General features: G+C 30.6%; 2 protein-coding genes across 2 annotated transcripts in view; one reads left to right on the top strand and one right to left on the bottom strand.

Annotated features, from left to right (window-relative positions):
- Lar (tyrosine-protein phosphatase Lar) overlaps nt 1–27,756 on the top strand; it is a 1,580,452-nt gene that overhangs the window by 272,976 nt on the left and 1,279,720 nt on the right. The gene's annotated exons all lie outside the window — the stretch shown is intronic.
- LOC143197855 (larval cuticle protein A2B) overlaps nt 1–27,756 on the bottom strand; it is a 58,747-nt gene that overhangs the window by 9,859 nt on the left and 21,132 nt on the right. Inside the window, exons 2-3 of the mRNA XM_076406611.1 lie at nt 15,045–15,161; nt 13,521–13,675 (exon numbers count right to left, since the gene is read on the bottom strand). Coding sequence (XP_076262726.1) covers nt 13,521–13,675; nt 15,045–15,161 — 272 coding nt within the window. The remainder of the gene's footprint in view (nt 1–13,520; nt 13,676–15,044; nt 15,162–27,756) is intronic.

Here is a 27,756-nt window from a genome sequence, read left to right as displayed (position 1 = left end):
TGTAATAATAATTAAATAAAGCATTAAATATTTTATAGTAATTGTATTTTTTGTTTCAGGTAAATACTCAACATTGTCTAAAATAAGACCGGTTTTAAGAATTGGTTTTAGCCGTCTGAAGGTATTAGTAATTAATTAAATTAAAACATTACATTTATTTTTTAGTAATTATTGAGAGTTGTTAGTATTTAATGAAAATATCACAGGAGAGTATTTAACGTAAATATATACTCAACATTATTTTTCACCACTGCACTGAGTTACAGAATAAATTACTTTTAAGTTTTGAAAGAAAAAATGTAGAAATAATGCAGTTAAGCTACGGTAAATTTTCTATCGATCAAATTGAAGTTAAATAACGCGAATTAAACAAGAAAGCATGCGGGAGTTAATATCCTTTAATGCTGGACGACCTTTACTGGCTACGAAAAAGAGAATCATCAAGTTGGTGCTCAACAATTTTAATATAAACTTTAGAATATATATATATATATATATATATATATATATATATATATATATATATATAAACATCACCTGTATATATATATATATATATATATATATATATATATATATATATATATATATATATATATATATATACAGTTGATGTTTATTAATTGCTACACAAAATAACATTGAAAATACATGAAGACCTTTCTTACTTACTAATTAGTATACTGTTAAGGATCAATGAACCGGTTTAAACTATTATTGATGCTGGAATTTCCTTTTGTGGACAGTCTTGTAGTTTTTTTTAATTAATTCAGAGTCTAATGATGCCTCTCTTTTTCGTTGGCGTATCTGATTGTTTCTGCTATATCATGGGGTATTTTAAATCACCCTTATTTTCATATTATTCATCTTGTTGTGGAACATTTACAATATGTTATATGTTTGTTGCCATTATTGGTTTACTTGATGAACACAGAATATTGACCCTTTTGAGTATCTTACTAGATTTGATCTGACCATCTTAGGCAGCGGTCGATGTATATATATATATATATATATATATATATATATATATATATATATATATGGAGTATATAGAATTTATGTGTCTACAAATGTCGATTATACAAGCTACTCTTGAACAGAGCATCTGTTAATAATATGATATCACATAAAGTCTATATATTCCATATATATGTGATATCATATTATTAAGAGATGCTCTGTTTAAGAGTAGCTTGTATAACCGATATTTGTAGTCGCATTAATTGTTTGCATACCAATTTATAGTGTCTTAAGGGGATTATAGACTTAGATAAAATTAAAATAAACGTCCAACGTAAACCAAGTTTTTCTCAAAACTACTTTTTGTGCGACTGCTGACATGATATCTTAAATTCTGCTGAGTCGATTTAGTTCCAAATTTATCCTATAAAAGTAAATATAACATAGTAACAAAATTTGGATATATACTATTTGCTATGTCGCTGAAACAGGATACATTGCTCCACAACATATTCGAATTTGGCGCATGCGCATTCTCTTGCATAGAATATATCTTATAATGAGTCGATCAAATCAAAACCACAAAAAATCTAGAATATTTAGATTTTGTAGTACTTTAATAATTCTATGCTAATAATAATTAAATTGTTGTGTTATTCTTGGTGGCCTAACATACATTGCTTTTAAAATATGGAAGGAACTAGGGTAAGTGCAGAATGTAAGGTTACATTTCTAGTAAAAATTTTTAGTTTAAAGTTTTTAGTAAAAAGTTATAAAATCTAAACAGCATCAATTTTAATTATAGTGGGAATTTTAGCTACCAAATTTATAACAGGTCATTTTCAACAACCTGGAATAGGTATCCATATTTGCCAAAATTTAATGATAACAAGAACATAGAAGAAAATGATTCTTGTTGTTTGGAAGTAGTTAAGCCATTAATGAGGTTTATCCATCAAGAATACTAGCAAAAACTGAGACATTTATGTTAAACATAATATATTTTAGTAATGATTGAAATTTTATAGCTAAAATGTAGCTAGAATTTGTTGAGACTAAATGTCGAAGAATTTGAAATTCAGATAATCAGAGACGAAATTGGACAGCATTTTGCTAATATGTAAGAACAGTGTACAGTGATACTATGAAATAATTAAATTTGCTAACAAAAGTAGAGCTGGATCAAATAAACAAAATATAAAACTATCAACGACACCCTGGTGATCTCATGACAAGGAAAATACAATGCATTATTATATAAGAGTATAGGTAAATAAATTATTGTTTTGTATATATAATGATATATTGATTGAGATGTATTTCAGCTATATATATCAAAATAAAATGTGTTATTTCAAAAAATGTTCAATGTTTATCTATCTCCTTATATATAGTTTCAACATTAAATCAATTATTTATCAGATTTGTGTATTTTTATTTTTAAAAAATATTGATAATTTGTAATATGATGTTTTCATAAAAATAGAATAACTGGACATACATTAATTATATTTTTATTATTTCATTTTATTCAATACTTTTTTATATAAAATATGTTATTTCCAAAATTTTTCCTTTCTTATTTACCTCCTGGACATATTAACTTGCCAAATATATTCGACATTAAATCTAATAATCACGATAAAAAATAAGTAAATAAAGCTGTATATACGCATGCGCCAAATTCGGAGATGTTGCGGAATAATGCATCCTCGCTAAAACAGTTATACCTCTGAAAATAGTGTAAATTTTGAGAAATTCTATGTCCGGTATTCTTGAAGGGTTAAACTTTAAAAATATAAAGAAAATTGATTTTTTCAAATTTATAGACTAGAATACCCCCAAAACACCAGAACGAAAATCGATAATTATTGTTTGCAATTGTCCAGAACACTAAATATGGTATATTATTATTTATTTTATATCTACATATCGATTGTAGCAATACATTTTAATTATATCTTATTATAAGGTGATTTGTCTTTGGTTGGACTAATAAATGGATTGGGTGTTTTTCATTCTGCGTTCCCGAAAGTCAATCGGTCATGTCTAGGGGATTATGCTGTCGGGGGATCGGCCTAGAAAAGCGAGATGCCGTGTAATCTGGGCGCGCTAGTTCGGAGATGTCAAGAAGAGAATTAATATAACCTCAATATTAATGGACTTCGCTACAGAGTTTCGTTCCGTTGATAATTACTTTTTCTGACATAACTCGCTTGATTATTGAACCAGACGTTTTTTTGTCTACCGTCTGCATGTTCTCTATGGTTCGTTCTAAATATGAACCGGAGTTAATTAATATAGAGTCGAAATATAGAGTCTCGAAAAAAGTTTTAGGGTAAAGGTAAAATATATTAATGTAACAGTTTATGGATCTTTATGAACCATCAAGTATTAAATTGTGGAAACCAACAAAAATCGACTGCTATCAAACACTGACCAAGTAATATTTCGCCATAAAAATTGTGAATTACAAAGACGTTAACTCTGAATTGGTGAGTTAGTTTTGATCGAAATATTTATTAAAAATATAGCATCTGAAAATAGTATATTGTTAAATATATTTTGTGTTGAATAAGAGATACATTCATCGAATTTATTTTAATTGATAGTTATTTAATACAAGTTTTCATCTCATTAAACAGTGTAAAGGCCTATGAAGGTAGAAAGGTATGTTCAGCTATATTGTTAGATGTCGCACCTTGCCTTGTTCATAAACTACAAAAATGTTAGCGAAAGAATATACTGGCATATTAAAATCTTACATTACAGGTAGAGAGTTGACAGGTAGAGCATGTTTATAGTCAAACAAGAAGAAGCCGTACAAGTAGCTGTAACACAAGCAAGTGAATCGGGGCCAATTATTTACCTACTCTTCACATGTGATATTCCACAAATGGAAAGTATCACGATGGTTATATTAGCTGATAATGCTGCGATTCCTGCTGTCGAAAACAATAGTGAAGAGGCCACATGAACATTACAACAGGAAAGTGACAACATAAATAGTTGGACCCAAACGTGGAAAATAAAACGAAAGTAAAACTGTGCATCTGCATTTCGCATATTAGCAGATATCAGAAGCACCTATAACACTAAATAATGCAATCATTCTTACCATATAGTATACAACAACAACGCTAAATATTTTAGAATAAATGTTGATGCAAAACTTCGCTGGAAGGAACATATAAAAAAGAAAACTGGAGAAATGAAAGAATTTGAGTTCAAATATAGGAAAATGTATTGGTTAATAGGAAGAAAATCACGATTATCAGTATATAATAAATTGCTATTATACCAGCAACCATTTAAATCTATATGGATATATGGAAATCAATTATGGTGGTATTAGGCGAAGAATGACATAAAAGAAGCTTTCCAGAACAAAGCCCTTTGACGTTCTGAGGGTGAACCTAGATATTACAGGGCTGATTACTTAATCGAGATCTTCTGATAAAGACTGTCACTGTGTTGGCATTAAGAAAGTGAAAATATGCAAACTGATAGTTGTTTTTGCAAACAGAGGGGAAGAACGTATTCGACAGCTATTTTATGTCATTTGATTTTAACTAGATAAAACGTGGGCTTTTCATTATGTTTCTAAAACTTCGATCAGGAAATCAGGGATTGAAAAATCGACTAAGAAAGTGTTAGCATAAAGTTTTGTGATGTAGATGAAAATTTATTTGTAAATTGTCTTCAAAATATTAAAATGATAAATTCAGATTGTTGTTCCAGCCTGTTGGATCTGTTATTGGATGTGAAAGTACATCAAAAATTACAATTAATAGCATACTGTACCAGTATGAAAACTGCATATCGCAACAGGTATGGTAGTGAATTAAAGTACGAATAGTTGAAGCAGTCATCCTATTTAAAGAAAACAGAAAGCTAAATCAAAATAAAACTTACTGAACAACCTTCATATTATGTTTTACACTACTTTACAATTACCTATTACAATATTATTATTGTAGCTTATTGAAATTTTATTGTTGTAAATAAAAATTGGAATACAAATATCGGAAAGAGCGTGATACTAATATAAATTATTATAATATTTTACCATTACACTATTTTAAATAATGAGTGCTTTTATTGTCTCTGCAATTTGAATTATTATTTCGGACATTTGGTTTTTCAACATTATTCATCATTAACATTTTGGTTGTTCTTCTTCCTGTCTTGAACCAATAATCCTATTCAGAGGATTAGTTTTATATTTTTTAATCACTGGCGATTATTATTTCTTGAAATTTTCATATCTTCTTCTTCGATTGATGAAGAATTAAATATTAACTTGATAAAAAAAAACGACCTTTCAAATGACTCTCTGAAACGTTAATTTTTCCAAATTTATATTGTAGTCTTTCGTCAAAATTTTCTTTGGGAAGTAGTTTAGGTTGGTTTGCAATATAGACTTTTTTTATTTAGATCTCAAAATTATATTTTTTAAGCTAAGACGCTAATATCTGATTAACAAGGTGACTGCAGAATGATATTAGTGAAAATTTAGATGAAAAAGAAGGTGCATTATGATGACGAAAAATGGGAGTTGGCTTGTAAGCAATATTTTCATACGAAAAATGGGTTACGAAAAATATCACAATTACTAGATCATTTGGTCTTTTTAATTTTCTTGGATTGTAAAATATATAGAAGAAAAATCAAATATAGGGTTGGAGACAATGACATTTTGGTTTCCTTTAGGTTTTCAAAATGAATTTGTTCATAAAATACTAATATATAAGCTGATTTAACCGATTTTTACCCTTTTACCATTTTGCTGGCGAAACCATAATTCGTATGTTGTAGAACCTGATCTTTATGTAGAAAAATCTGAACCAAATAACATATAAAATTCCCAGTTGAAGTAAGTTTTATACAGTGTTAAGATAGTTTTGCTGAACAAATGTTAGTCAAACGGAGCAATGTGGAGTTGTGCGGTGAAGGCATCAAAGCTTCAAAGACATTCTATTGAATTGACATTTAGGAAAGGGAAACGAACAGTTGTTTGGTAATATTACCATATATGCCACATAATTTTCAAAGATCCTGCCCTATACTTTTTCTTTTCGAGGGTATAAAAGCAAAATATGACTCTAATAACCCTTTGGAATCTATTTTATGAAAGCGAAAATTTCGACCGAGTAAATTTATGACACTACTTTTATATCTATAATATTTTGGAATAATAGAATATTATTTACAGTTCTAGATACAATTTGATAACATGGTTATCTATTGGGGAAAACCGAAATTACTGTGTGCGCAACCTAATATATGTAAATTTATCTAAAAACTATGGTTTCTATAGCACCTAGTGTTTATAACAAACACGTAAGCTATAATTTTGTATTTGCATTGTAAAAACAACAAGTATTTAAAGTTAAATGATGTTATAAAATTGCTTTAAAATATGAGCAGGATAACAGGCAGGCGAACCCTAAATTTACTGGAGATTAAACATCCCGATAGTTCGCCGAATAAAACGATCCCTCAATCGTTAAATGAACTAGGCCGCAATTCGATCGTCTCTCATGCATTTTAATCACGTGGTTATCAACATGGCAGCGACACAAACTAGCGATTTTTCGGATCGTTATTACGCGATTTGTGCCGAACGCGAATAATAACCGGATAGTTCCTTTGTCATTGGACGTATGAGTTGTAAAAGCAACTTTTGTGTTGGTGCGTTCGCATTTCTGTTTGTTTTTCAACTCATCTCACTTTATTTGATATTTAAAATGGTATTTTATTTGATCAATAACGATATTTTGAAATATAGGTTATAGGTCCATTGAATATGTCCCCGACCAACCATAGTAAAACACAGTCTTTTGGTATTTTTTTTTATTCAACATAATTCCCTTAAGGGTGATACTCTGATTATAGTGACCCTCCAACTTTTCAATACCATTTTTGTAGTACGATTTGTCCTATGCTTCAAAATCGACCACAGTTTCGTCGATCACCTCTTCATTCGAGGAAAATTTTTTCCAGCAAGCATTCTTTTGAGATCTGAGAACAAGAAATACTCGCTGACCAGATCTAGAAGATACGGTGGATAAGGAAGCAATTCGAAGCCCAATTCATGGATTTTTGCCATCGTTTTCACTGACTTGTGACACGGTCTATTTTCTTGGTGAAGCATCACTTTTAGCGATTTCGTCATTCAAACGGTCCAACAACGCTAAGTAATAGTCGCTGTTGACGGTCCTTCCTTTTTCAAGGTAATCAATGAAAATTATTCCATGTGCATCCCAAAATACGGACGCCATAACCTTGCCAGCCGACTGTTGCGTTTTCCCACGCTTTGAAGCAGGTACATCATGTATAGTCCACTCGGATGACTCTCTATTGGATTTCAGAAATGATGGAGCCATGTTTCATCCATGGTCACATATCTACGCAAAAACTCGGGTTTATTACGCTTGATCATCTTCAAACACTGCTCCGAATCATCAACTCGTCGTTGTTTACATGTTTCTTTCCGAGATCATGTTAGAAATGAAGTCAGTTGTTTAAAATGATACTACGGATGGTAGAGCGAAGAGCAATTCCAAAAAAAAATCAATATCATAGGAAACGATCTGAAAATAGGAGCCTGATATTTTCCGAGACTAGAACAAGTGCAGTCAATCGCTAAAAATAAATTTAGAGCCTGTTATGAATTGATGATGATTATTGATAGAGAGCCAATATCTCTTCAGCCACATTAAAAGGTTAGTGCTGCATTTACATATTTAGATATTAGAAATTGTAGCATGCTGTCTAATGCAGTTTCCAATAAAACATATCATGCCTGAGCCATCTCAAAAGATGTCCCGTTTTTTTTTTATAAAAACTTACATGGATTATCACAGAAGTAGTAAAAATGTATGATGAACGATGATGCATATAATGAATCAATTAGTATTCAAGTTCAGTCCCGAACTTCATAGAGTCAAGACGTGTTTTTTCATACCCGAAAACGAGTCTCCGTAAATATCAAATAAAAATACATCGATATATTTTTATGGTCAATTTCGGTTAATGGTTTCAAAGAACTCCCAGGTACGGGATACGGTGAAAAAGCAAAGTGAAGGAAATACGTGCTTTCGAACAAAAGACGTTTCACGTTTTCCAAAAAGGGGAAAAAGTGAAAGTTCGTGATAAAACATTTAATTATAACAGTACAACATGATGGACAAGAACATGTGTTTGAATATATTATTATAAAGAAAACGAAGAACTAAGAACGAATAACGAGCCTCTGAACCAACAACTGTTGCAATTATCTAAGGATATGGCTGTTATCCGTTTGCAACTGCAAGGTCATACGCAAAATACACCAAAAAGGCATACTAATTATGCAGAAGACCACTACACTGATGAAGACAAACTAGCATTAGAGGTAGAAGAACAGTCTGACTGGACCGAAGAAGGCCAACTCCCTCTACCCCCTCCGATCAAGGTAAGCAATGTTTTCAATTTTAATTTATTTAGATCAAAAATTAAGGGAGTAGCCTCTGACCGAGTGCAGTTTAAAACTTTGTCTAACGATGATATTAACGTAACACTTAGTAATGAAATGGACTACAGGAATGTAAAAAAGCATCTCATTGAGATGAAGAAAAACAATTCATTCAATAAACTCGAATACCACCCTTATCAGTTAAAAAGTGATAAGTGGTATAGAGTAGTCATTAAAGGATTATCGTCCACAACAAATCAGGACTGCGGGCACGAAGTAGTGACCATTACGCCTATAGCGAAAAAGACAACTAATGTAAATGGTGAAAAACAAATTAAAACTTTTCCGTTGTTCTACGTAGACATGATACAAAACGAAAATGATAAAAATATATATGACATAAATTATTTACCAGACTGTAGGATAAAAGTCGAGCCTCCGAAGAAAAATAATAATATACCACAATGCACAAACTGTCAAAATCAAACTAAACATTTTTGCAGTAGGGAACCAAGATGTGTGAAATGTGCCGGTAAACATCACACAACTCAGTGCAGAAAACAACGCAATAGTGTAGCGACATGCGTGTTGTGCAATGAAAAAGGTCACCTTGCTAATTATAAAGGATGTGCAGTATATCAAAAAAAAAAATAAAAGGACTGCAGTCAAAGAAAATTACAGCAGAACAACACTTAAGACAAATTAACAAAGTCAAAAACTCAGAAACAACATATACCGTTGAAAATAAAAAAACCCAAGAAACCGTAAGACCATCGGTCTAAAATATAAACGCCACCAAAATATCAAATGATAAACAAATAGATACGAAACCGCAAAAAGCTGCGGCCAACGAGCCAACTATCGGCGACATGATGAAATTGCTCAAAGAATTCCAGATATCACGTGAGACAAAAAGCAAAACACATTAGAACCAAAATAAAATAACTATACTGGTTAGTCGGAAGATACTCTTAACTTGATCTAAAATCAAAGAGGTTGATCTGTAATACAATTATAAAGCCAATTTGGACCTATGGGGTACAAATATGGGGTTGCACTAAAAATTCAAAACAACTAGTCATACAACGCTGTCAAAACAAGGTTCTCAATTAATTACCAATGCCCATCGCTATGTAACCAATGAAGAACTGCACGGTGACCTGGAAATTAAATGGATTTGCGAAGTTATCTAAGATTTCGCCTTGAAACACGAAAGAATATTACTAAATCATACTAACGTGGAAGCAATACAACTGCTAGAGAGCGCGCAGGATGTCAGGAGATTGAAGCGAACAAAACCATACGAACTTATGTAAAGTGTATATATTTAGTGTATACTATAGCTATAAGTTAATAATTAATAAATAATTATAATGTTATAATTGAGGAATTCATACTGATCTATTTTCTCGCACTCGTCTTGTTTGTTATCATTTGTTATAAATTAATCCAAGTATATAGGAAAAGTAGTAATAAATTAATTGTAAATTAAGATTGTACTAAGCGCATCTAATAAAGATGTTATAAAAAAATTAGTGTTCAATTTCTTAAACATGCTTGAAAAAAAATGAATTATTGACCTTATTTAGTATTACTAATATATGTTTAAGCAGTACTTCAATAAAATTTAACACACTTTAATTTTATAACAGCTGTAATGTTTTTAATTGAATCATAAAATACATATGGTTGTGTAAGGAATATTTTATTCGATAAAAGCGTTTTGCTGCAATATGTGCAACAACTTTTTCATGACAATTTTTCATAAATGTAGTTGGGTTTCATCATAATCGAGTTGAATTTCATCTCCAACACGATTAAGTATTTTTTGGTGTACATGTTTGACACTAAATAATCACATAAATGAATTCAAGGGGAGAAATGAGAGAGTACGTACATGACCATGAAGTGTTTCATGCAATAACTAAATAGTTTTACGAGTTGAATGGCACCGAAACTACATTTTGTCGAAACTGCATTACGTCAACATGAATAGCATTCAATTCTTACAGAGAAGATTCGGTTAACACTCTACGATATTAGGCATCAGTCACTCCTTGCTGGATTCATTTTAGAAGAAGCAGGGTCCCATGATGCCTCTAACCAAAACTCCGGACCAAACAATGACACGTTGTTGATTAATCTGTTATTCAATCACGTGCGGGTATCTTTAAACCTCAAATTTGATACTTTCCACAATTAACGAAACTAAATAAGAATGTTATTAATCGTTTAAGATGATTTTATTGAACTGAAACCAGCATCAATGGTTGATGTTAGATAATCCATTCAATGCGTTATTTCCCTGTAGAGTAATAAATTTTTACTGATCCTAAACCACCAACAGTTATACTTTTAATTAATTTTTTAAAATTAAGTTACATTAAATTATCTGTAATTTTTAAGTTATATAAAGTAGTCTAGTTATCGTTGTCTTGTAATTGTTTACGACACTAATAAACTATAGTAGATTATTAAACTCCCGTAAAGTTCTGTCAAAGTATTCGAGTATTATGGCCGGTTGTTTTCCGAAATTTAATAATCAATATTGGCAGGCGGAAGTGGATGATGCCGTTGGAATGCGAACCTATCAAACAATTCACGGTTAAATGGGGATTTTGCTGTTAAACAGGAGAAAGTTTGGATAGGCAAGTGAGGAAGTTATGTTCGCAAGACTGATCTTTTCAGGCTCTAAACACAAATCCCAAATCTATCACGTATAATGTCAACAAACTAACCTAAAGTGGTTAAAGTTTATAGTTACGGATTTAAAACTCGAATAACATAACATATATATTAATTAGTTATTCACATTATTATATTTTTTTATTTCATGTATATTTTTTCTTTATTATTATTATGAAAGTATATTGATTTATTAACATTTTGGTTTACATTAAGTGTCACTAACATTATAGCCTAGAAATGTACGCTTTTTGGAAAATGTGTAAACGTGTCAATACAAACTAACTATTACATGTTCCAAACAAAAAAAATCATTCAAAAGTAATAACAGTGTAGTAAAATTTTACATATATAAAAAATACATATGAATTAAATAAATAAAATTTTGTATAGATAAAAGTCAATATAAAATATTTAAAAACAAATACTGATTTCTTTAATGTTAACCAATATTGTTTAATTTTCGCATATTTTGTGGTAAGAAAACATGAAATGAAATAAAAATGAGGTATGCTCAGAGATCTATCGATTAAATCCATAAGAAATGCATAAATAAATTGATAGTGTCTAGTCTGCAATATATTCAGCTTTATTTGTGATATATCAAGTTCTTTCTCTAGAGGCATAGCAAGAGAAAATAACCTCTTGTTGGTGTGCCAAACCTTATTATTCTCCTCCAACAGGTTTCACTAAAGCCGTACTATTAAGATTACTCAAGTTTCACCACATTTATATATAATATAAGTGGGAAATATTTTTGTAGAATTATTAGTATTTGTGATTAGTTTGCCAGCTGATTAGTATGTTAGCTAATTCATTTCCCGATTTGTCCTTATGTCTGAGCATCCTGAAAAAAAATAATTTGTAACTAGATAGCGTGACTATATAAATCAAAAGCTGGATCCACTTGCGGATGTGAGGAAAATTAAATTTGATCTGAGATTAGGATCTATAGAAAATTTCGAGAGTCGAACCAGAATGAGAAAAGGAGAAGAAGAATAGAATGATGCTTATTCTTCTCGGTGGTAATTTCAACATCTTGTAGAAGCTATATTATTTCGAAGACTAAATAGCGTCTGTATAAAATTAGTTGAAATCTCTAGTGCAATTTGCGAAGAAAATTATATTTTCTGACGTTATTTAGATGGGAAATTCATATAGCGGATGTTTGACGCATTTATTTATTAGTAATAAGTATGGTGTGTGTCAAAACCTACACGTTTCAAATAAGTTGACAGATGACCGACACTAAAAATGCAGGAACATCAATCCACTATTCCACATTATCGTGAACAAGAATTGCGCATTTTAAGAAGCTTTTTACAGCGTATACTCAATAAATGTCTACGTCTTTATGTACCGATATTTTAATGTATACACTAATTGCTAAATTGAACTTTAAGTAATAACTTTCAGTAATAATTAATCGGTAGTAATAATTTTCAACTTAAAAGCTTTACCAATACTCAAAATTGCCACATATGGAATTCAGAGGATCATGTGAATGTTGGAAAAAAATTTTTTTGGAGTGCATTTTACAGTTCACTTCGGAGACCTAGAGACAGGATGAATGATGGTTTCAACAAGACGATGTCACATATCAAACAGCAGATGAAACAATTCAACTATTGCATCAGACATTTCGGTTTCATGCTATTATTTCAATTTAAATATGCTAAGAACCCTACAGCCGCCTGTCTATTTAAAGAGTACATTTAATGCGGAACAATAACGTGCCAGGGTTATTCAACCCTATCTTGGGTATATCTTGATTCAATAAAAATTTTATAAGGTGGGGCAAAATCTCGCTACCATTAACATAATTTTTGCTGAGCGGTAATATAATGGAACGATTATTTTTAATAAATATTGTCACTATTTCTGCTCGTTCTTGTGGGGTGTACGTAATAATAAAATTTGGACATCTACACAACACAACGGTTAAAGGGAAACTGAGCTAAACGTCACATAATTGGTCACATAACGTCCATCTTGGTGCGCAATCAAAATGGTAGCGGAACTTTTACCCCACCCTATATTATATAAAACTTGCGTTTTCTGTTGAATTCGAATTTTACCTAATTTTCAGGATGCTATACAATAAGTAAGGTCAAGGCATTCAAGGTAAAGATACCTACAACATTTTTCCCATGTACTTTGTCACTATTACTTCTTGAGCATGAAGATGCTATTTATATTCTTAATACTGCAAAATAATTACTTTTATTTAATTTATAGATAGACATTTGCCAATGTAAATCAATTTCACACAATGCTAGTATACAAGAAATTTAGAAACATAAGTTTTATAAATAATTTTACTTCTATTATAAATGTTTATATGTAATTATAAATGAATATTTGATGAATTTTTAATTATTTAAACATATTAGGACGGAGTTGTAAATCTTACCTGTATTGACCTCTGACAGAATCTCCATGACGTGTTTCTATTTGACTCTTAGCATCACCAGTATGAGAATCATGAACTGCATACGAGTAACCGTAGGCAGGATGATGATCAAAGGGGTCCGCCCTTGCATGAACTATTGGCACAGAGGAAACCACCTAAGAACATCTATTTAATATAAAATCATATTTATCATAAAATCATACATATCAATTATAATTTAACAAAAATTCCAACTGAACTGTCTTGATTATCTATATCTTTGACATATTTAAATAATGTTAATAATATAGCTTTAGTTAACTAATAATGTGGTAATATAAAACTAATAACTATAAGTTTCATATAAAAATATCATAATTTATAGAAAAATGTCAGTGAACTTGCAATTTACATATTTTTACTTTTAAGAATCTTACTAAAGTTTTATAAAAGTATTGATTATTAGAATACTGTAATAAATGTTCCCTTTCTTTTTATTATACCTTCAGTAAGCTATTCAGTAAGTTTCAATGTACTATTAAACATGAAATATTCTTCTGTTATGTCATTTTAGGAGAAACGTCAACATAAAGGTAGCTTGAAATAATTCGAAAAAGATGATTACAATAAAAAAAACTTGCTATTATATTGCTGAATTAGTGTATACAAAAAACCTATATATAATATGTATCGGTAATTAATATATCTGTTATACTGGAATATAGTTTGTAATATTTCTTCTGATAGATTATAACACCATTAGATGTTTACTAGACCATTCTAGTCTATTGGACATATTGAGCGCTAGATTGAATGCAAAAACTTCAAAATTGACATAGAGCTTGGAAAGTTTGAAAAGTTTAAGAGAAGTAGGAAACATTTCAGTATATTGCCTTTATTTTTTCGATAACAAGAATAATCTGTTGTGCGGAAATAGTTCACTCGCTTTCAAAGATTAAAAAAAATACTTAGAGCAAAGAAAGAGTCTTAGAAAATAGGGATACGACAAGATCGATACAATGTTATATTGAAACGCAATGAAATCTAGTCGAAATTCGGAAATATAAGGCGTTTGTAAAAACTAAAGCGAAATTGTAAAATCGAAATTAATGAAAATGACGGTACTTGAAAATCTGCTCCTTTAATAACTCATCAAACATTACCAGAGCTTGGTTGTGGAATTCTCGTACACTCTGTATAATCCAGCTATAGCAGCCTCTGGCTGTTAACAGTTACAGTGGCCGTGATAGAATTCTCACAATGAAATTAAGTGGCTTCAGAAGAAACTTTACTTACAACACTTGAATCAGTTTTTTCGCCAGAATCAAAAGGATACAGTTACAAATAATTGTGATGCTATAAGAAAATCAGTAGAATTTTATTAAAAACACTATAAACTTTTCCTATACCTAACATTATCAAGTTATAATCCTGATATTTGAATATGTCAAAAGATTCATATATGTAATAATATTATATTATACAGTATTCTACTAAGTATGCCATTGAGATATGAAAATTACACTTTTTAAAATTACTTCGTACCGGGGATGTATGGCTAACTCCTACTCCCGAAACACCACTGTTCCCTGATGACTGTCCATAATTATGTACTCCAGTTGCATTAGCGAGTGCAGCAAAGGCCAGGAAAATAATAACACTCTGGAACAAAAGTAAACGGATTTTTTAAATCTGTAATGTTATGATTATGAGGAGAATTATTGCATACTTGAATTATATCGGATGTAAGCTCATAAGCAAAATAAATGCTGATTTGAATATTTAAATATATTCACATTGTATTTAAGAATAGAATTATCCTTACTTACTAACTATAATATAGCATTTTATTAGTTATGATTTAAAAACAATTTGTTATATTCTGTATTTGGCGAGCTAATGTATTGGTTCTTTAAAAATATTGTAATAACATTTTAGGAAAGGACAAGAGAAGGGACAGACTTAGGAAATCCAGTAGATTGGAAGAGTGATTGCTATAACACTAATTATAAAAACACATATTTACAACCCAGTATTTTTAAAAAATGCTTAAGTTTTAAATCCAAATTTATTTTACACAAAAGTAATAAAAAGTAATCTGACGATTGTTGTTTTCGTATTCTCTTAAACCAATACTTCTCTTACACCAAAATATTGTCGTAGTAACCTGACGGACATCAAAAGAACATCATTTGTCATAGTTGATATTCTCTAAAATTGAAATTGAATTCAGCATTTTGAATCGCTGCTTATTAAATAATATGTAAGGATGTAAATAAAAAGTTTAATTATTTTTCGAAGTATGTTAGCTGTGAAGCCACCTTCCTTTCTTCTCATAAGATTAAGAGAATTTTACTGGCTCGAATTTGTTTCTGTTTTTAACACTTCTTTTAATTAAAGTGTAGAAGAAACATTCTTCACTGTAGTACTTTCTAGGAATTAAATTAGACATATAACGAAAAAACGTTATACCATTTTGCTTCTATTAAAAATTACTAATCAAAGTGTATAGGCATCAATATCAATTTTAACTTTATATGCATTGAGTATATCAAATATATTATTAAGTATAATTAGTTTTGGCGTAATAATAAACCTTAATTGATTTTATTAATTTTGAGTTTTAAGCGGAATTTTAATATACTTCTTTCATTTGAATAAATCTACTGCTAAGTTTCATTTATTATTTGAAGAAGTACACGGTGAGATTAATGTTAAATGATGTTATAGTAATTTCAACAGTAATATAAAAAGAATTTTTGATCAGATTTTCATGAATATTGCGTTGATACTGTTCTTGGCACGACCTATCGAAGCAGCACTCTAATACATTCAGGAATCAGAAAAACACTTATAAAATCATTCTAGAGCTTGAAGATTCCTAAGACAGTGTATTGACTCTTTTTCATGAATATTTATTATTAAAAAAACTATATTAAACGTGGAAGCCGCCTTGGATTACAATCGAACCTAAACTTCAACTTATCTGAGATTTAGATCACTGTTTGGAGCTGTTTAAGCAAAATAAACATGATTTTTTGTAATATGCTGCAACATGGTATATCTCGATAATGCGCCATGGATCTAAAATTACACGCCAGAATTTAAAAAACCGTTCAAAAACCTATATGGACATCACTCGATAATACCATCCAATGTGATAAATACCTTCAAATAAAACGTCACCTTAACTTATGGCCTCTTTTTTACGGGACGCGTATGCAATTTTCTTCATTGGCTATCTTTATAAGAAAAACAAAAGCATTAAGACATGATACCGTGTCACAAATCGATAAAATTTACATTCAAATTCCTGGACCTGTTTTACATTAAACTTCCAATTTCTTTGTTACCCACCATATAGTCCAGATTTGAATCGCAGTGATTACTGGCTGTTTGCAGTCGTTGACATATCTCTTCAGGGACCGAGATTCGGTTCAAATGAAGAAGTGGTTTTGAAAGTTTAGAATTATTTTGAAAGGAAATATATATCAAAATATAAAGATGAAGCCTAAAAGTGGAACAGATGAAGATCTTCCACAATGGTATATGTATGTTGTTTTTAAAAAAGAAAAAAGTAGTGGAAATAACTGGATAAAAATTAAGAAAAAAAATTTAAGAAAAAAATTAAAGATAAAATAACATATATTTTAGCATTTATTATAAATAATAAAATAAATCCTTTAAAATTGTTAAATAAATTGTTTAAGTTCATACTAAAAATTAATATAAATAAGGGACATATGTTTTCATTATACATACTCAAAATGCCAAGATGGCGTATAATTTAAGAATATTTCATCGAAATTTTATCCATTGCCTATTTCCCCGATATATAGCCAATTAGTGTTAAATCTGAGTTTATTGTTCTTTTTATATCCATCGACCATAAAATATTATATCAGGAAGCAATCGAGTGAGAACCGTCAGTTTTAGAACATCCTTTATTTTCTCTAACAAGCTTAAGAACAAGATGGAGATAAACCCACCCTGCTACCCTTTTTCGCTTTTGTGTTGGCTTTTTATTGTTCGACGTTAACCATGCCATAAATCATACTTTTCCTTTAAATCCGTCGCTTAAAAAACAACGTCGAGCTATTTTGTTTTACCTTATCTGATGCTATTTTTGTTCGCTAAAGGAAATTCCTGAGTGGAGAGGTATTTTATAAAAAATAATTAACTTATATAATAAGAGATGATGGCCAAGGGATGGGAAGTTAATTAATTAGGATTAGTGGAAGAAAAACTTTTGGCATATACAATCATTAATTTATCATTTAGTAATTGAAGAAATACAATGTAAAAATAAAAATATCTTTTGTACCACCAAGTGGTGTAGGTATATTTAATGTCTGTTAACTCAAATTCTGTACGCAAATTTGACCAATTCTTTCTGGCTCTTGCTCAATATTCCTGCTTCAGGTAGGGTTTTCTATCTTTTTAACAGTGTCTCTGTGATATCTTCATTCCAGCCTTGCTTAAGACTCTCTTAACGTCTTCCATACGTCGTAATTCTTCTTCAATATTAATTCCTGCTGTTTTCCTGATCATTATAACTGCCATTTTTCTCGGTGTTGTATATTTCCATATTTTCTTAGCACCGTCTTAATTTTTTTTAGAGTTTTAGTAGGTAATCTGGACTATAGCGCATCAACAAAATCTCTTTCCAACATTTTATTTTTTTTTCATATTTTTGTATTCTATCTAACAACATAATAGTTATACCACACATTTCTTCATAATTTCTTCCATACACATTATAAATAACTTGTCTTGTCAAGTCATGATTGAGTTCTCAAAATATTTCACTTTTTATAGAGGCTAATAAAAATAGCGTATGTATATACATGCTGCTATAAATATATATTTCTTGAATCACTTTTATCATTATATCGTTTATTCCTTTCCGTTACTGTATTATAACTGTAGTTCATAATACACCTCTCCTTCTTTTCGTCTTTCCAAATCTACGAATGTAATGTTAGATTTTTTATCATAATTTTGTGTACTTTTCGACACCAATTAAAATATGATGCAAAATAGATTTTTTCCTGGTCTTGAAGTACATCGTTTTAGTTCATGTATTTTGATTATTATTATATATTTCATTGTGGTTTTAAAACATGTGGTTACGCTTGATTGACGAATTATTCATTTAGTGATTCTGAAAGCTTTTCTTGTACTTGGTAGTGATCTGATAATGTAGTAATCTTTCTAATTCCTTTGTTGTCTTTCATGCCAAAATCATTATCTGAAGCGTCGAAACTAATCTATACAAGTGGCTTTAGATAAAACATGTTCTTTAAAGCACTTTTAACAGTATTCTCAATAAAATTATGGCAAAGTTCCTCGAAAATATTATTTGGAAACAATGATTTTAATCCAGAAAAATAGGTTATGATGGGAACTGAATAACAACCTTGACTAGAAATTGTATATTTAATCTAATTAAGAAATTAGCTATGGGGGAAAAGAGAGCAGGTTAAGTTAGTTTGATTTTCCACGTGCTATAAAACCGTTAAAATGATATTCAGATGCAGTACAAATTCGCAAATTATTTGTGAAAGATCATATAAGACAAGATTACTACTGTTTTAAGAAAAGAGAGAACAAAGAGAATATAGATAAAATTGTTATCTACTGACAATAGAAACACACTATTGCCGGATTTCCCTATGAATCCTGAACAAGAGAAAATGCTTAGATACAACCTTTTGAGAGAACAAATGAACAGCGAAGTAGACGAACATACTATGGACGAAGGAGAATCGAGTGCGGGACTACAAGGAGCGTTTGAAAAGTTGTTATCAAGCTTTTGAAGGTGGATATACAGTAGAACTTGGGGGAAATAAGGGAATAATAGGAAATAGATGCGAATAAAAGATCGGGGAGGAAAATGAGAGACTCTGAGGCGAGAATAAGAAAATATGATGGAAATGGCACAAATGATGAATATAGGTGACGAAATGGATGAAGAGAAAAGGAGACTTTATTTAAAGATTAGTTGAGAAGCCGGAGAATGAGGTTGGCATGAAAAATGGCATGCAGACTTTCTTATAACTCAACATGGGTATAAAACACTAAAAAAGAAAACATTCGAAATATACAATTGATCATGAATTATATAAATTAGGTACTTAAATTGATATAAATAGTGTATATTAACGAATATATTTTTAAATAATAATGGCGAATTCAATTAAAATCAAGAAATAAAGTGAAGGAAAGGCAAAACCGTAAAGGTAGGAACTCGGAAATTGACAATAGATGTAGATATGTGGACATGAATTATGGAGAGAACAAGAGGAGGATAGAGAAGAGAGATTGTTGGGAGTTATTTGTTGCAATGTTTTTTCGTGTAGTTAAGTGGAATTTGGTCAAAATTATCGCACTTGGAGGTCTGAAAGGTCACAAAAATTGCATTGAAAGTGCACAACGGCCTCCAGCCATAAACCAATTCAAGTAAGAGGCATTCAAGCTGTGAGAAGCAGCAATATTCTGTGCGTACCTGGCAGATGTATCACAGTTTAAGGTGTAAGGTCACCAAAGAAAGAATGAGGTTGCTATGAATTACACTTCGGTGTGAACGGCCACCAAGGGTGTATTGCAGTAGCTCATTTTCTTAGCGGTAGATTATTGAAATATGGAGTCATCAAAATTTAGAACACCATTCCGGGTAAAAGAGTACCGTGGAAAGATGAGTAGAAACAATACCATTTCGGAGATCTTCAAAGACAAACTGGCGGACGAAAGTGCAGTTGATAGACGAAAACAATTTTTATAACAACTATAAGCTATTCAGAAGCATTAATAGCCACGTACACCCCTGTGACCGTTTCTTTATGTGGGAGGTGGGGGTTTAGGAAAGGGATTCAACAAGTTCCTTTCCGTAAAATAAAACTGTTTTTTAAGTAAAATGTTTTTTTCTTCAATACTTTTACGCAAAATACAAGTTGAATTAACTATGAAATATACACTATAAGATTTAACGAACAGCACGGATAGAGACTAGAATATCCGACTTGCATACATTTTTTTAAAGAAGTTTCGTAAGATCTGTTCTTAGAAGCTCTCAGATCTCCGCGATACAGAAATGCTTCGAGAGTATCAAAGTTTAAAACCCATTTTGGTTTTAAGGGTTACATTCCATCTCCACAGACATCATTTTAACCGAGTACCATTTTTGGTAATTTGGCTTTTAGTTTTTTTTATCATTGAAGTTACGAACTAAGCCCTGACAAGCCACGTTAATTGAGTTAAGCGTTGTTATTCAACTAATTAAAAATTTTAATACCAAACCGTAAATGTGTCCTTTAAGGCGACATTTAAAATTTTCGTTCCAGTAAAAATATCGTCAATTAGCACGGAACGGTTCAAGTTCCTAGCCCGCCTTTTATGGCCTATATTCATAAAATATTATTCCGCGCCCGAGCGGCCAGTCTTAAAACATCCTTTATGCTTCTTTTAACACAGTTAAGAACAAGAACGGGGATAAACCCCAGGCCCTTTTCCTCCCTTGTATTGGATTTTCTTTTATTCGATGTTCGCCGGTCCATAAATCATGGTTTTCCTTTAATGATGCTGCTCGAAAAACGTTTGTCTCGAGCACCTCTCCTGGTATTTGAGCTTAATTTTTTTCTCTTTATTTCGTGGAAATTTTTTTCATCGATGAATTGGAGGGAGTCGGTTGGAGAACGAACCTTCTGCTATTGATTGGTTCTGAAGTGTCTCCATCATTGTTTAATAGTTCAAATATATCTTTTGAAAAAACCTTATGATACACAGATCAGAAATAATTAGAAATAATTTTTAGAAACACTACTTCTCTCTTTATCGTTGGAGAACTTCTTCGCTAGCTCTCGTAGTAAAATGCCGTTGAAGCCCTTTTATTTGTTCGAATTTTTAGTATCAACTGTTCATACGACTGTTGCGGACTTCAATTTACCTTGATTGCTCACAATATGACGATTTCAGTTAGACTTGGATGTAAACAATAAAACACTCACTATACTTACGATAACTATAGGATAGATGCCATGGGAATATAGATTTTTTTTAGAAGTTCAGAATACATTTATACACTAAACAAGTTCGTATAGTTTCGTTTGCGTTAATCTTCCGATTCCCTGTGTATTGTCCAGTAGCTGTATTGCTTCCACATTGCTGTAATTTAGCTTTTTTTTTCATGTCTTAAGGCAAAATATTGGATTATTCGAGTGTATCGATTTGCTTTCAGGGTCAATATACCGCTTTTTGCTAATTACGCAGTGATAAGCATTGCTAATTAATCATAGAACTTTGTTTTAGTGCATAGCTCTCTTTGATTTTAGGTCCAGTTGAGAGTATCTTCCGATTTACCAACACAGTTGCTTCACTTTGGGTCTAATGTGCTCTGCTTTTTGTCTAACATGATGTTTCCAATTTAACCTACCATCTAGATATATTCCGAGGTATTCAGTTAATTCTAAGGACGAATGAGGCATTCGTATAGATAACAGTTCCTGTATAATTTCTCCTGCTCAAGATAACCAAAATGTATACCAATACTATATAACTTATTGCTAGAGCCATCTATTTGAAATTCTATATGATCAAATACCGCTGCTAATCAGTTAAGTTACCAACTATATTTTGTATACATGACATTTTTCCTAAAACATTTTTACCGTTAAAACTTACTAATTTCAATTACTTATTTGAAAATAATCGCCGGAAACATAACCATTATGAAATAGAAAAATGTAGAGCTTTTCCGTGTAATCCATGTTTCTTGATAACATCAGTAAATATTTTAACCGCTGGCCTACCACGAATAATATATGAATAAATGTAGAGCTTGTTTTTCTGTGTTTTGTTTTGTTTTTATAAAAGCATATGTTTATCTTAGTAATTTTATTCATTCGTAGAATAACCAAAAACACTACAGTTTTTGTATGTTTTTTTTTAATGAATTTACGAAATTATGTCATTTATAAGCTATTCGGTTTAACATTTACACAATGTTCTGAGCTTAAAATTAGTTTTAGAATAGAAATATTTCCTGGGAATCTAGTAGCCTTTAAACGATTGGACTCAACGCTTCAGATTAAAGATCGAAAAAAATTTTAACTTTCAAAGACAACTAATAAAGAATACTTTCGACATTATTCCAACAACAAAATACCATTAATATGCCATATGTATGTGTAGTGTTAGTCTAAAAATGGGATGGGTCTGTAAGTGCTTTTCGTTCGTTTTTTTTCTCTCTTTTCGATATAACTAAATTGGTTTTTTGAGTAAAATAGTTATTTTGGCGTTTAAAATAATGTCATATTTCATAACTGATATGCCATGCAAGTCATATACACTTATGTTACGAGGATGACTGAATAAAAAGTATCAACGGCTTTTGCTATGTAGTTTAACGGGAGCTTACCAACCATACAGATTATTGTTATTTCGCTTGTCTCTGCCTGTAAAAATAGAATGGCCAATGTAGATGAAATAAAGGGAATATTTTTTGTCTAACATAATTTTTCCAATTTAACCAACCATCAAGATATATTCCTGGATTTTTAGGTAATTCTGCTTGAGGAATCAAGCATCCGTAAAGTGATATAATTAAGTTTTTGTCATTTCGTCGCAACAACATGGACAAATTGGAGGATAGATGCCGAAGTAATCATGTAGCGACTTACAGAAATGAGGTTCGCGATGTTTTGTCTTTTGTAAGCCTACTGCTACTACTTCCCACTAGTCAATGCCGTACACTTTGCTGGAACCATCGTGTTAAGAGTTGTTGCGATATAACTATTTTACGCGATGGTGGAGTACTGGATTTAGGTTTATGAGAATTTTATGTGCCCAGAACTTTTAACATTATATAGTAATTACTTATATTTTTGTATTTTTAGCTATATATGTATCAATTAAAAGCAATTACAGGCTTTTTTTCTAATACAATTTATTTGGAAAATTGGTGGAGCGACTTTCTCCACGAGAAAGAATAGATGACCCAGTCTCTGTGAGTATAGATGCCCTTCATATATCTCTATACAACAATATAGAAAACAATACAAATAGGTCAAGTTTTCAAACAGACAGACGAAACGAAAAAAGATGGGGCAACAAACCATACAGATGATTATTATTTCGGTTGTTTCTGCCTGTAAATATAGACCGCCCCTTCTACCTATTCCATCTTAGATTGTTGAGTCGAGAGCAGAAAATTATAACATTATAACAGATGAAGAACAAATCATCAAAATTCCATAATACCAGTTTTGAAAGTCAACTACACAGACAGAGCCAAGTTTTAACTTTAGATTCAATTTTATAGCAATGTAATTACATGTAGAATCATATCAGGAAGCTACAAGTATAAGTAAAATGTGAACGAGATATTCTTCCCTTTTTAAGAAAAAATAAAGTAACAAAACTAGAGCTAATACATTTATTACTTTACCCTATTTTTATTTCTTAATCCAAAATTAATTATAATTGTCTAATGAAGGGCATAAAACATGGAATTTTAGCTTCTTTTTTGTTGGGTGGAATTATTTCCAGATAACTTGGAAATGAGGCTTATAACTACAATGCAAATTTCTTCAATATGTCCATTGGAAATGTATTATTCTCCCAATTGATTGGACCTTATATTCCCTGTAGTATTGCAATAAAACCTATTGCATTATTGAACTTCATTGTTATAGCTCAATAAATGCATTGAGGTAATTTTAACCTTATTACTACGTAACAATACGTCAAATGGTATAAATTGGTTTTTAAAGTCGATATGAATCGTAAATTTTTGATAATTCTATTCGATTTTACAATTAATCATTCTACTCTAAAGTACAGGGTGTCTCAAAATAAAGTTTATGTCTAGTTGATCGATTAAAAATTTTATGTTTATTAATTATTAAAATAGACAGTTCGGGAATTCATAGCCTAAAATTAATATCGTATAAAAGTACACTCCATTGAAATTGTTGAAAAATGAACAATTATAGATGGTTTTTAATTCTTGTACGTCGGATGCGTGTCTATGTCAAGTGAGGCCTGGTTTACGAAAAACCTCTGCTTTGTAACTTTAGATCTTTGTGAAAAATAGAGTGTAATAACATAACCATATCTAAACTTTATATATCATATGATTTGGATCGCTACTAACATACTAATTAACATTTTAAATGTATTTTATAATTTACCCTAATAACACCCTTGGTTGCCTGTATTTAGGAATTATCAGTTCTCCGCTATTTTCGATTAAGATGAATGCTGAACGCATCATTTGAATCAAAAGTAACGCAAATTATGTTTTCTATAAATTTCTAGTAGCAAATGTAGTAAATTAAACAAATATAATCTTTCTTCTAAGATACCTTGTATTTTAATACAAGGAAATATATTATTTTAAAATTTGAATTATATTATTCATATTGTAAAATTGAAAATTAAGCAAATCTAGAAATTATTTATTTAAATATTCTGATTAAATCAAAACTTAATATTTAAACATTTGGATTAATAAAAAATTTAGCTTTGTGTTATTAGTTCCAACTGATTGAACGATACCATTATGTGGATAATCAATATGCACTCAAGGGTGCATTGAACTTATTGAATAATGGATTATTGCTCCAACATCTAATTATACGGTATGTGTAGATTTGAAATATTATACTTTAGATTTAGTTAAAATATTATATTTCAAAACAAGAAATATAAATTTGTTAAATCAAACCAATTACTAGATGAAATTGTGAGTTTTGTTCTGAAATAAACTAAAACTTCTACAGTAAACATTTAATTCATCAAAATTTAAAAGTGGTACTTATAAGTCCCACATTTTAGAAGAATGAGTAGTTACATGACTAACATTTGTCTACTGATGTAAATGGCCTTTCTTCATATGGTACTGCGTCTTTGATCACATTTTGAACTATACTTTTGGCACACAAACTTCGAAGACATCGCCTTATTGAACCATGACTGAAGCTATAGCATCATGAAAGAAATACTTTTTGTTACGGGTATTGGATTATAAACACAAGGAGAACTTTGATGTTTTATAACAAGCTAATTTCTCTTTCCATTTAGAAGTTGAAGAACCTGAAGAAGTGATGACATTTTAAATATACAGTTATCCCAAATTTAGGTAAGACTCGGGTAAAAATATTATACAGATAAAGGTTATATAAACTGTCCTCTAATAGTATTTTCTCTATTATGACTCATTTTTAATATAATATGGCTCTTAAAACCCCATAGATAATTGAAAATACCTGTTCCTCCTTGTGTTTAAGACAATATTATAATATATTACATTAGAAGGATCTTTCCCTTGTTACTCAGATATGATAAATATAACTCTAGTGCAATCTCCAAGATGATAAAAAACTGTCAATTAGTAGGAAAGAATAGTTTGGTGGAACCGTCAATTCTAACCTTCCCTCATCTTAATAGTAGAAGACTTCAACTCTCAATGGAAATATATAGATATATATTTCCATTGAGAGGAATCTTTCCCTTTTTTTAACATTTTGTCTTATCACTCTGGCTTATTTGAAAATATCTTCTTTTCTCATAATTTCAGTAAATTATTTGATATCCTCCTAGAAGGTCATCTTTACTTAAATATACTTTTTATGTTATTCATTTTATATCGTTTGCACGTTAGATGCATGCATGGATTAGTGAAACTGAAAGATCACTGTAAATACTGTTAAATAATCGAATATAAGTGTCAAATTTTTAGTTCAATAATATTTTTCTATTTAACATTAGTGAGTTGTTCGATATATATATATATATATATATATATATATATATATATATATATATATATATATATATATATATATATAGATAGAGATAGATTGATAGATAGATCAACTTGTGGTTATCATGTTCCGTTCTATTCCAATTGTTGGTTTTGATTTCAATGATTGAAAGGTGGTAACCTTGATGTCAATGATAAAGAACACCCTGGGAACCAAACAAGTGCGAAGACAATTATTTGTCAGATTTATTCGACGAAAATATAGCTGAAACTTTTGAAGGTCTTTCAAATAGCTTAGTAGTTGATATAACAAATGGTTGAAGGCGTTTAGCATACATACAATGCGAAAGATCCAAATGGCGGAAAATTACCACAATTTCAAATATAAATTTTTCAACATCACCGTTTTGTTTCTTGCTTGTTAAAAAAATTGTGGTGTATACCGCGAGCTGCTAAATACTGTTGCTGTTGCTGTATACCGACGACATTTAAGCAAATTGAACGACGTATTGTTGCAAAATAGAAATTCAGCGAAATAAAAAGAAAAACCTTTCCTCCATCTATCAAGACCACATTCCGGCACACGTTACACCTCTGAAAAATATATTAACATAGATTGAATGAGAAACACCAGAGATTCTGAATTCTGGGATTCTGATTCACCTTCTGAATAGCTGTTCAGAATACCTGTGTCTTTTTGTATTGAATTTTAGTACATCGGGGTGCACTGACGCTCTTTCGAAGTACTTCACACAAACACGTTGAATTACACTCATTATTGGTTCTAGAGGAATATCGCGTTGTCACTTCATTTGAGACATAGGAGTAGTACGGAGTGGCACGCAACACTTTATTTTGGAACCGTATGATGGATATATTAGACTTGCTAGCGGTTACCCATAGTTGGATTCCATCTCACCAAATAGGTTTGAGTATAGATTTATCCAATAATATCTTGTTATCTAATAACTTAGATTTGCGCCCAAAAGGACGATACATTTGGTAGAGTTTAAGTCATGTTGTTTTCGAGTTGTGTTGTTTGGCAAGTATGTGCTTCTTCCAAATTAGGCGTCGATCTAGGTGCATACCAAGATATTTATAGCTCCGTTATTTACGTCTTCTTCAGGGACTTATCTTAAATACTAGGGTCCTACGATGTATAAAATACTAATGTACCTGAAGAAAATATTAATTGAACTAATTGTGAAATGAATAGAAAATGAATTGATAATATATAAAGATATTATTAAGAGAATTTAAAAATAATTTTAAGTTAAATGGTGTGGTATTATAAAAAAATTGTTTACTTTATATAGTTGAATCAGTGATTTTGATTTCCGTTAGTTTCAATATCATTTAACCATCTATATAGTACCTATACATCTATATGGTACTATCCAACAAGGCACGATTTGAGAAAATTTAACTTTTCTTATATAATTAAAATAAACTAAATTTTATCGATTAATGTTGCAAATTTATAATTAACATAAT

The sequence above is a fragment of the Rhynchophorus ferrugineus genome, unplaced genomic scaffold (assembly GCF_030347505.1).
Source record: "Rhynchophorus ferrugineus isolate W39M unplaced genomic scaffold, kcgeb_rfMv2 rfM6, whole genome shotgun sequence".
Lineage (NCBI taxonomy): Eukaryota > Metazoa > Arthropoda > Insecta > Coleoptera > Curculionidae > Rhynchophorus > Rhynchophorus ferrugineus.
Note: the sequence above shows the minus strand (reverse complement) of the source record. Positions and strands in the feature narration are given on the sequence as shown.